General features: G+C 34.9%; 1 protein-coding gene and 1 long non-coding RNA gene across 2 annotated transcripts; both read right to left on the bottom strand.

Moving 5' to 3' along the window:
* Positions 1-2,175: 2,175 nt before the first annotated feature.
* Positions 2,176-4,786, bottom strand: LOC126709794 (uncharacterized). Its single transcript, XR_007649486.1, has 2 exons — positions 3,632-4,786; positions 2,176-2,390 (listed from the first exon to the last, which is right to left on the bottom strand). It is a non-coding gene; the product is annotated as an uncharacterized LOC126709794 (long non-coding RNA).
* Positions 4,787-5,610: 824 nt separating this feature from the next.
* On the bottom strand, positions 5,611-7,993 carry LOC126709818 (uncharacterized). The gene is made up of 5 exons (XM_050410162.1): positions 7,875-7,993; positions 7,656-7,748; positions 6,499-6,600; positions 5,886-6,435; positions 5,611-5,796 (listed from the first exon to the last, which is right to left on the bottom strand). The coding sequence occupies exons 2-5, from the start codon at positions 7,656-7,658 to the stop codon at positions 5,792-5,794; spliced, it is 660 nt and encodes a 219-aa protein (XP_050266119.1). The 5' UTR covers positions 7,659-7,748; positions 7,875-7,993; the 3' UTR covers positions 5,611-5,791.
* Between the last annotated feature and the right edge of the window lie 3,851 nt (positions 7,994-11,844).

Below are 11,844 nucleotides of genomic sequence, written 5' to 3'. Positions count from 1 at the left end.
TTGCTGATGGATATCATAGTCTTGGTCATCCCCGTTGCAACAAATTCTTACTTCAAATAAGCCATAGTGTTCGGGCAATAGTTGATGGCATTATGTCATGTATGTCAATTAGAAAAAGTCTAGTTATTTGTCCTTGTTTGTAATGAACTCTATTGGTTCAACACCTTTGGATATGCCTTTTTTAGCATCGTTTGGGGTCCTTCCTCAGTGCCAAAGTGAAGGTCACTGATACTTTGTATTATTCTTTGATAATTAATTTAAATATATGTGGTATTTTTCCTGTTCTTTCAACTCTAATGTATTTGTCACCTTCTTAATTTCCAAGCTTGCTTGAGAAAGAGATGAGAGAATAAAGGCGGTGTAAATTCTAAAGAGAGAAAATAATAAAGGAAAGGTGGAGCCAAATAGCTGGTTCAAACCATATTGTGTAAAACACAACTTTTATTATATATATAGTATACTAGTATTATATTAGTGTGATGCAAAGATAAATTTATATTGAATTTAAAGAATAAATAGGTTATTTTTTATATTAAAAAAAATTCAAGTTACATGGGGCAAATCATGTAAAACTAAATAATTATTGAAAACAAAATTTATAATATTTAATTATAAAAATAAATAATGAAAAAAACCTTTTGAAAATCTTCTTATTTAGTTTTAATCAAAATAGTATTGTAAATTTTTTTTTAAAAAAATTGTTAGTAGAGTCTTACTTAGTGTGCGTTTGGCTCTAAATTAAAAAGCTAGCTTATTTTACTATTCAACTTATTTTTGCTACTATTTATGAGTTCCACTGCACTTTTTGGTACTATTCATGGGTCTCACTTTATTATTTCAGCTAATTTTTACCTTTATTTACAGTATTATCAGCAAAAGTTTTCAATTTTAACAAAATAAGCGGATCCCAAACAAATCCTTAGAGCTTTGTGATTTTATTGCACTTGTTGCATGTCACTTGGTGTTAGAGCATTCTCATCAAAGGTGTTAAAAATGCTAAATGCTAAATGCTATGTTTTAGCATTTTTAACACCTCAAATCATAAAAACGTACCTACAATAAAGATGCAAAATGCTAAATATTTTAGCATTCAACTACAATGAGCTATTATTGATAACAGCTCACTGTAGCTGGATTGTAAACAAAAAAAATATTTTTTTTATTCCTTCTCTGTTCTCTCTCACTATTTTCTTCTTTCTTTTCTTCTTTCTTTTTCTCTCACGGGTCTGACTTCTTCTCTCTTTTCTTCTTTCTTTTTCTCTCACCGGTCTTACTTCTTCTCTCTTTTCTTCTTTCGCCAGCATCAACAATTGAAAAATCACGGTGGCAGTGATGGTGCTGTGGTGGTGTTGAAGTTTTATGGTTTTTTTTTTTTTTTTTTTTTCGATGGTGGTGGTCTTGGTGGATTGTTTGGGTTTTTTTTTTATATATATTTTTTATTTGGAGGTAACTTGTGATTCTGATGGTGGTTGTTTTGGCTGATAGTGTTGGTCTATTTTAATGAGTTTTGTGGTGGGTTGTTGATGATGGTGGTTGTTGTGACAGTGGTTCTACTTTGGATTTTTTTGTTGTGGATTGTGGTTGTCACAATGGTGGTGGTGGGGGCTAATGGTGGTTGTTTTGGGTTTTTTTGCAGTGGGTTGTGGCTACCACAATGGTGCTGGTGGTGGTGAACATGGCTGGCGAAAGTTCCAATTTTTGGGTTTTTGGTGGTTTTGGTTTGTGGGTTTTTTGTTGTTGTTGTTGTTGTGGTTAGGGGTTGAGGTTGTGGGTGGTGGTGGTGGCTATGGCTATGGCTGTGGGCGGTGGTGGCAGTGGGTTTGTTGGTAGTGGAAGAGATGAGATTGAGAATAAAAAATAATAAAAATAATAAATTTTTAATGAAGTAGTAAAAAATATAAAATCATTGATGTTGGGTGTATTGTAAAGTGAGTTGTTAAAATTAATAAAGTAGGTTTTTGAGATGCTAAATGTCACGCCCCAAACCCGATACTCAGATTTGTGACCATGACCGGCATGCTAATATCAAGCCTAAACCTGATATTAGCAAGAACCACTTAACTTTTACAAAACTTTTACCAAAAGCTTTCCTTTTCTTTTCAATCCTTGTTTCTTTACTTAAATTATATAACCTTTGACTTGACATTCAGAGCATCTACATTGTACTCCAAAGAATAACATAATCCACCAATCATTTAATTTCCACACTTTTACATAATACATAGCTTGATACTTTAAGGTATACACAACTTTCATTTGATCCTAAAATACACAATAACTATAAAGCTAAACGTCAGAATACTAATTTAGGATCTATACATATCAAACTAAAACCAGCTCCTTTCAAAACTCGACTAAGGCTCCCTCTACTCCGAAATAAAACCTGCTAACTGAAAGAGTGAAAGGGGTGAGCTACACAGCTCAGTAAAGGTAAGATATATGAGAATTCAATAAGGATGCATGTAAATCAGATCCTTTCATTCTATGAATATTCGAATAGGAGAACATCTTTTTCATGCATAGTATTTAATACTATTCATAATAATAACTTATACGCTCTTCATAGAAAACAATTGTTCTCCTTTTCTTATTAGGTTAACATTACCAAACCTTTCAGATTAAACTTCTTTCATTTCCTACAAAGTCGTCATATATATATTCTCATTACAAAATAATTACTTTAACTTACATCAGATAATCAGCAACTTTGTATGAAAATAGAAACTTCTTGACTAATAGAAAACTTTTCTTTATAAACTTCTTCTCATAGAATACTATAACTTTCATGATCATAAAACTTAATGTTTCATAAAAACAGATATCTGATAACTTTTAAACGTAAACTTGTATTTTCATCAGAAACTTTATCTTTATAGCACAACAGAACTTCAGAAACTTTTATCTTTAATGAACAGCTTTCTTTTCATCAGAAACTTCTTATTTTCATGAGAGCTTTTAACTTTTCATAATGTATTTAAACAAAATAATTCTCTCATGATTAATGACATAACATAGCTGTTCATAACATATTGGTTAGTCCATGTCTGATAAGCTGTACAGAGAAGGCCTCATCACATTTGGGTGCCCCTGTGTGTATGATATTGTCCCCTTTGGGAGGCCTGATGGCACATCCCCTCCAGGTTTTGTTCCTCCCCGCCGTCCGTACACATTGGGGAGAAGGCCTTAGTCAGATTAGAGTTACAGGCAACCCTATTTCCTCTACTTTAAATGGCCTAGAGTTACGGGCAGCTCCATTTCCTCTACTTTAAATGGCCAAACATGTAACATTTTTCCATGGAAAGCTAGTAATTAACCCCTACTAGCTGAGTTCAAATTATCAGAGGACATAACCCGAAAACATTTCATACTTACATCATACTGAAATTTCTTATTTTGCATAACATTTCATAATAATAGCATTTCCATTCTTTTCATTAAACATCATGTTCGTGGAATCAATAATAGCATCAATATGCTTAAATCATATACATAAGTTTTTCGAAAGCTCACGAACATATCTTTGTCAGAATAATGATTACATGTCATATCTCTAATCAAAAACATTTTAATGCATAATATACTTTAAAATAACCTCATGACTTACCAAACACCCATATAACTTATCCCTTACCTGAAAGCAGAGGAACCGAGAGCCTAAAGTCGAAGGAGCTTAAACTTGGGATACTGGTAACACCTAAACCAAATATCAAAGCTTATTACTATCCATAATTCCTTATCATAAACTTCACATTCATCTCAAAGCCTATCTCTTAGAATCAAGGAAATCCTAATTCCCATCACATAAAGTTCCCCAAAACATATGATACAATCATCAAACACATTTGCAGCCAAACCATAGAGAAACCAATCCACAAAATTTATATATGCTTCCAACATACCAAAGGATGAGAATATTAAATTATAGCTCAAAAAATACACCCTAACTTGAGAATTAAATCCAGAAAGTCGGGTGTAGCATATGTTGTTCACTGCTCATTCCAGCAGCATATGCTTCGTTTGTAAAATACAAACGGGCTGTCCAAAGACATCCAATTGCCATGAAATTTTACAGAACTACTCCCCTGTATATCCAGTATATACGATAAAAATTTCGGAGTCAAAGAATAAAACCATGATTTACTAAAAATCACACAATACGGCATACTCAAATCTGTCCTGTCAAAAATTCATGCAATTTGGAAATTAAACCATTATTTTTGTATTAATCCAAATGCTGTGAGACCAATTCAATAACAACCACAAGTGTCTTAGGTTTCATAGGAATTATCCCTAGCATCCAAATTCACTATATACAATTTAATACATAATTTATCATGCATGAACACAGAATCTGTCACAGTGACAGCTTTGCAACGTTTTATCGTAAATTCACAAACAATTATCAAACGATGATATTCTCATATGGGGATTTTTTATACACTCATAAGACATGTTATAAAACACTTAAACACAGTCATTTAACCATTTAGAGCAAAATAAGCACAACCAAAAATCCTAGCAGCAGCATCAACAATACTCATCCTAACTTTTTCTTACTTCCTTAATCATACAAAATCATTAATTAATAAAAACCCTAATCTACCTTCAACAAATCATCAACACAACTTCAAAGCTTCTTAAAACAGCATATATATATATATATATATATATATGTATATATATATAGACTTACAAGCTTTCCAATTTTACAAACCACAAAACCAACTTCTTAAGATTCCCTGAAGAAATTATGGATTCTAAGGTGAGAGTAGCTAGACCCTTACCAAATTTTTGATTCCAACACTACAAAAAAAAGGTCCTCTGGCCGCGTTTATAAAACGCGGCTATATGGCAAAAAGGTCCTCTGGCCGCGTTTATAAAACGCGGCTATATGGCAAAAAAAGTGGCTATAGCCTATAGCCACGTTTTTTTAGGCCACGGTTTCTAATGTGGCCTAAAACCCGTGACTATAGGACTGATGGTCCTATGGCCGCACTTTTTAACCGCGGCCCAAGCCCGAGTCCTATAGCCCCGTTTAAAACGCGGCCTAAGGGTACGGGCTTAGGCCGCGTTTTAAACGCGGCCTAAGCCTTTACCTTAGGCCGCGTTTTAAACGCAGCCTAAGGTTGAACCTTAGGCCACGTTTAAAACGCAGCCCAAGGTTGAACCTTAGGCCACGTTTAAAACGCAGCCCAAGGTTGAACCTTAGGCCGCGTTTAAAAAGTGCGGCCGTACCTCCCATTGTGACGGCCTGTGACACTCATTTAAGCCGTGTTTTAACCGTGGCCTAAGGTTCAGGCTTAGGCCGCACTTAAAACGCGGCCTAAGGTTCTGCTCTTAGGCCGCGTTTAAAACGCGGCCCAAGATTACAACGTTAGGCCGCGTTTTAAGTGCGGCCTAAGCCCCCCGAATTCTTATTATGAATTGGTCTATAGCCACGTTTTTATCGTTTTAAAAACGTGGCTATAGTATTTTTTTTTTTCCTTTTTATTTCCTTTTTCTGGGCAGATTTTTACAAACCTGTCAAACATACAAAATTTCAACAAAATATCTCTAATAACAACCCAGAATTCCAACAAAATATCAAGTAAGAATTTTCTCAAGCATTAATTTTCTCTAAAGAAATATCCAAACAACTATACATGAAGAGTCCACGAAGAGTCCAAACAATATTACAATTATGTTTACAATATTTTCAATATCCACAAAGTTACAATATTCCGAATATCCAAACAATTATACATGAAGAGTCCATGAAGAGTCCACGAAGATATTATACTATGATGTTGCGCTATCCTGAAAATATTATATACGCAAAATTAGTAGCACATAATATTGCAATAAACACGCAAGTTTCATTAACTAAAACGCAAAGTTTGTATTACCTGAATAACCGCTTACACTTAAATTGGTTGGCATGTTCTTTTGTAAGAAGGCTACTATTTCATCCATTCTCCGCTTTGTATCGGCCATTTCCCGCTTTGTTTCGTCCAGCTGCTGTTGATGCCGTGTTTCTGATTCGCGCATTGCTTCGGCCAGTTTCTGCTCATGCCGTGCATCTGACTCTCGCTTTGCTTCGGCCAGTGCTTCGGCTAGTTGCTGCTCATGCCGTGCATCTGACTCCCGCTTTGCTTTGGCCAGTGCTTCGGCCAGTTGCTGCTGATGCCTTTGCTCTGAGTCAGCAAGTTGGTCCCTCATCGAATTTTCCAATGCAGTCATTCGTTGGGCCGTTTCAGTGGACGACGGCCCAGGCACACATGGAAGGTTGGACCCACTTCTTCCTGATGGGGTTGGTCCAAAACCGACCCCACGGACACGTCCAGAACGTTCTTTGCCCATCACTTGAGCGAACGCATCATCTTTTGCCCAGAGAATTCCATCGCGATGGTCTCCTACTAGCTTGCCCCCGTTGTTTAAAATTTCTTTCATTTTATCCTGTTTTCATATAAACATTTCACGCACAAATTAGAAAATAAATAGGTTATGATATAGGCTTACAATCTTGTCTCGCACTTCATTACTAATAGGAGTCCCATCTTTCGTGCAGTATGCTTTTATGAAAACATCTGCACGCTCCACTGCTTGGCCGTTTTCTTTTGCCTACATCATATTCAACAGTCTCATTACAATAGTGAAAATTTATGTTGGTATGAAGCGACAACCAAACATAGCAAATGGAATTTGGAACATAACATGCAATATAACCATAAAACAAATTTCGTAAACATGTAGTTTATTACGTTCAAAAAGACGAGTTGTTTTCTTCATGTGAATGCTTTGTATCAAGCGGTTTTTGGTACCAACACTCTTATAATATTAGATTTAATAAAATAGCCATTTTATAAGAGGTAACGTTTGAAAAAGTGTGGCCATAACTATATGCCACAACTATAGCCACGTTTCTTAAATGTGGTTATATCTGTTACCTATAGCCACGTTTAAAACGCGGCTATAACCCCCTAACTATTTTTAGAATTTGTCTATAGCCACATTTTAATGCAGCTACAACCCCCTAAATATTTTTACAATTACTCCATAGCCACGTTTTAAACGCAGCTACAACCCCCTGCCTATATGCATCCCAATTGCTATATACCAAACCAAACTCTTGCTAACAAAGTGGCAAACATAAATATTAATGAAATCACTAATCAAAAACAGGAAACATCACAAGAAATGTCTATTAACAGTCATAAACATGCAAAAAAGCCAAGTCTTCCTTACCCCAACACTGTGCATATGATCAGTAAACTAGTTTCTTCAAACTCTTCAGATTCATCACACATAATAATTTTAATTCAACCAAACAATATGTACGGAAACTCTTTTGTGATTTTTTAATATTGATTAATTCTAAACCAAGAAGTTTGTATTATTACAGTAATGAAATTGTGGATTGCTTAGTTTGGACCCTACGACAACGTTGGGCATTGCCACCATTACTGTCATCTCCATGCAAGCCCTTCCTCAATGCTAAACTCACGCCGACAAAATCTATTTTAATTTCCATGAATTCGAATCGACCATGTTCTTTCAACAACAAAATAAATAAATAAATACAACTAGAATTTATTGATACCACCAATATGTCACAAGTTCAATTAAAATAGTAGAGCATTAAAACTTGGCTAGTTGTTGTATAATGCATTTCTTACCATATTGTCAGCAGTTTGTGCAAAACTTATAGGCCCTGTCCTCGCTATATCCGTCTGAAACGAACGACTTCTCTTGTTCGTATCCACTAATTCCTTTACACATTCCCGCCAACAAATTAAAACAAACAAATCAGTTAAAACACTGTACTCGGTATATCCAAATACCCCATCATATGTATATTACCACTAAAAGATAATAGAGCAAGAAAATAGCGCAACCTTCGTTTTAGAATCAAACCAATAGTCAACTAGTGCGCGATAGTCCTGCTCGTCAGCCCAAGATGGTTTCTTTTCATAAACATCTTCTTTTAACGCATCTTTTGGGTAGCATTTTTTTTTTTAACTTACTCCTTCGGTTCCTTCTCAACTCCCCTAATAAGTGCATTGCCCAGTTCATTTGATTAGCTGGTCTGATAATTTCTGGGTCAATGATCCACTTTTTCTGAAATGCAAAAATTGAGTTAGCATAGTGCAATAATTCACCCTACTGAAAATGCCATTTAGCACATACACGACTATACATAACAATTAAAAGTATCTTAATTTGATACAACCTCTATCTCTACCCAGGCGTCTTCTTTGCATTTACGGTCGACATGCGTCCAAGTAGCAGGCATAAGTGGGCAATAGTTGCGGCAGATGCATAAGGTGCCCAACCACCTTTTGAATGTTTGCCCGCTTTCCCCAACCGGTTGCTTGCTCCCATTTAACCCACATACAAGTTTCTTGTTCGGTGGAAGAGCCCATATACGCTGCATTAGTGTTATTCCACGTTTTTTATTTATATTATTGGATATTGGGGCTTCCCGAACTGAATCTTCTGCACGCCCCTCATTGGATGGTGCGGTTTCTTGGACCAAATCGTCTGCATATAGTAAACCATTATTAGAGAGAATGAAATTTCAAAGTTCACAATTACAGAGAAGTCACTGTATATAGCTCAAGTGCTCAACTAACATGATATATGTGATCTTTGTAAATGTGGAGATTTTGATACTTAAAGAAACTGATAATAACAAATAAGTCGATGTCTCTATCTAAAAGCTGTTTTTATCCCTTTCAAAAATAAAAAACTGTTTTTATCCAAAAAATATATGTAAGTTGCATATAATTCAACCATAATACCTATAATATTGGTAACACCATTACTGCCAGTGTCATGTACATGCATAGCCAAGTTGAATATCATTTCCAAAGCTCGTAAATCACATGAATATCATTATTACAGCTTGGGTAAAATAACCTCAAACAAGAACATAATACCCATCAAAAGAAATTAGAACTTTTACCTCAAATAAAGTGATGAAGATGCTTTGGGGTTCCTAAGTATTTTTCTGGTGATCTTGTCGAAAAAATGATGGTGAGGATTGATTGCTTTGGAGTGGAGGCCGGTGGGTGAGTGTGGAAGTGAGTGTGTGCGTGTGTGTGTTTAAGTAAAGATAAAAGAAAGAAAATGAAAGACAGAAAAGAGACAGCCAGCCAAAAGAGAGAAGAGAGGTGGGTGAAAATGAGTGATGGGGAGTGGTGTTAGGTGGGGGGCACGTGCGAACTAAAAATCTGACTTGACCCCCTCTTTTCTTTTTGTTTTTTCTCTGATGACAAGGACGTTACACATCCACAGTGAACAAAATATGAGATAAAAGTAACTGTGCTAAATGGAGTTAGGAATAAAAATATCCTTTAGAGACCGAATTAGTTGTTTTTAAAAGTGTTGAACTTAGTTGATATGAACCCAAACTCCAAAGAAGTTTAGTAAAATTTACTTCAGGACACTCATTACCATTTCCCTTCTTAGTATTACTTGATTTTGCATGAAATGTGTGCCACTATATTTATTGAGTCCAATTTTATTGGAGTTTGTGTTCCTTAGAAATTCATTTACTTTTCCGAGGAACAACTCCAATTCTATTAAATCGGGTCATCACCGTTTCTCAAAAAAAAAAAAAATTCGGGTCATCACCATTTTAGGCTTTGCTTTTTATTAATTGCTTAAAGAAGTGCACATTTGAAATTGATTTGGTCCCTAATTATGTCAAGTGGTGGTACTTAATTGGATCATTTCCCTAAATCTCACTTCTTCTAGAACCCATCTAGGAGAAGATTTAACAAATTTTGTCCTTAACCCCAAGTTTGCACAGCCAATTTGGTTCCATGCACAACCAAATATTTTCCATACCCTCAACAAATTGCAAGCTGGCCAAATGCCAAAGAAAAAGCGATCTCCCATCCCACGCGACCTCACCATCTTTTACTAAAAAATAAGTAAGGCCTCCCATGCAAATCAAGTTACCTCAATATTTTTCACACACGTCTCTACCCTCTCCACAGAGAAACACCCAAACTCCCAGACACACTACAAAAACTATCAAAACCCAGAAAATACACAAAAAAACCTTCTCACAAACAAAACCTGCAAGAATCCCTCAATCATATAGAAATCCAACCAAAAACCCAGCTCTAAACCCCTACAAACTTTATAGAGAAACACCCAAATTCCCAGCCAAGAACACCACCAAAAATACCCAAAAACAATGCCCTTGCAAACCCAAATAGAACCATAAATATCCCTGTTTTAACCCATAAAATCAACCCCAAAATCGACAATCTCAACCCCCACTGAAAATAACCCAGCAAATCCTCCAAAACTCTCACTACAAATATCCTAAAATAAGCCAAGAAAAATCCCACTGGAACTACAGCCAAAACCCCACTGTCAAACCCTTAACAATTCTCAGGAAGACCCAAAAATAGTCACTGTAAACCCAACACTGAAAACTCCATCAGATACCAAGAAAAATCCCTTCATACAAACCAACCAGAAAACCCATTTGAAAACAGCATCAACAGAGCATAAAAAAAAAATGAAAGATAAATGGAGCAGAAGCATAAGCTAAATACCAAGACATGAAAGCAGAATACAAAGAAGGAAATAAGAAATTCAAAAGCAGAGAACCATACAGAAAATTTTCTTGAAGTTTAAGGTCAACAAATTTTCTACTTTTGATGTTGGGCTTACTATTTTTTTCCCCTAGATTTTAGATCAAATTGGTTTTTGTTGGGCTTTTTGCATTTAATGTTTAAAAATGCTAAGATATTGTCTAGATAATCATATTTAAGCTCATTTTATCTGTTGAATTTAAAAAAGTTTGGGATCAGGAGTTCAAAATTTTATTTCAAAGGGTCAAAAAAATATTTTAAAAATATTATACATAATTCTTTTTTTTTTTTATTTAGCTCTTATACTTTTTTTCTTTTTCTTTTTCTTTTTTGGCCAGCTCAGATGGTTTATTTAAAGTTTTCAACCCCCTAATCTTCACTTGGTGCCGCCCCTGTGACCACCCCGTGACTTTACCATTACATAAGGTAATGTCCCCCCAACATTAATTGTGTTCTTTTGTTTAGATCTAAATATATCCATCATAAAATTAAAAACTGATTTCTATACTGTGCAAACTGCACATTTTTACAAGGGAAAAGTGTGTTTTTTTTTTTTTTCTTAGAAACAGAAGGGAAAAGTTAATTAAAATGCAGTAAGAGCAGTAGTTTAAAATATATTTTCAGAAATTTTTAATGATAAAATGAAAAATAAAATTAAGAGTTTTCTCAAGCTTAGTGAGGGAAGAGGGAGATTTGTATTTGTATTTGGAGTTAATGAAACAAGAATTGTGTTAGGAAGTCTAAAATTTGCTACAGCACATCAACTCATTTACATATGCTTATAGGTTTTATTAGCTTGTTGAAAAATATTATAATGAACATAATTATGGAATAGTTTTTTAAGCGTATGACTTAGATTTCTGATGTGCACTCTGCACAAATATTGCAGTTTAATTTTTGATAATCAGCACAAGTCTTAATGCCTCCAATGTACAGCTGTTTGTAATAATTAATGAATTTCTATTATATATATATATATATATATATATTTATAGTTGACCCTATATCTTCTTCTTGTGGAGATGTACAACTGAGCTAAGCTATCTTAGTTGTTTGCTTCTTTGCTTTGAGTCTCCTCAATTAAAAATGAAAGGTTCAATTGTCTTCATTTTCATGGGAGAGTATTGGCAGGTGTTTAAGGCTATAAGGTAGGTTCTCTTCTCATGCCAATATAAGTTTGTGGTTGCTGCCAGAAACTATGCTTTAGGTTGTTTGGAATACTAATGTTATAATCCAAGAATTGAATAGTTGG

This window comes from Quercus robur, chromosome 12, assembly GCF_932294415.1.
Source record: "Quercus robur chromosome 12, dhQueRobu3.1, whole genome shotgun sequence".
Lineage (NCBI taxonomy): Eukaryota > Viridiplantae > Streptophyta > Magnoliopsida > Fagales > Fagaceae > Quercus > Quercus robur.
The sequence above is the reverse complement of the archived record's forward strand: the minus strand, read 5'-3'. Positions and strand labels throughout refer to the sequence as shown.

Bases quoted from the DNA above. Each gene is read 5' to 3' on its own strand.
- LOC126709818 (XM_050410162.1), bottom strand. The intron at 6,436-6,498 runs GTAAGCCTATAT...ATATGAAAACAG, and splicing joins ATGAAGTGCGAGACAAGATT to GATAAAATGAAAGAAATTTT.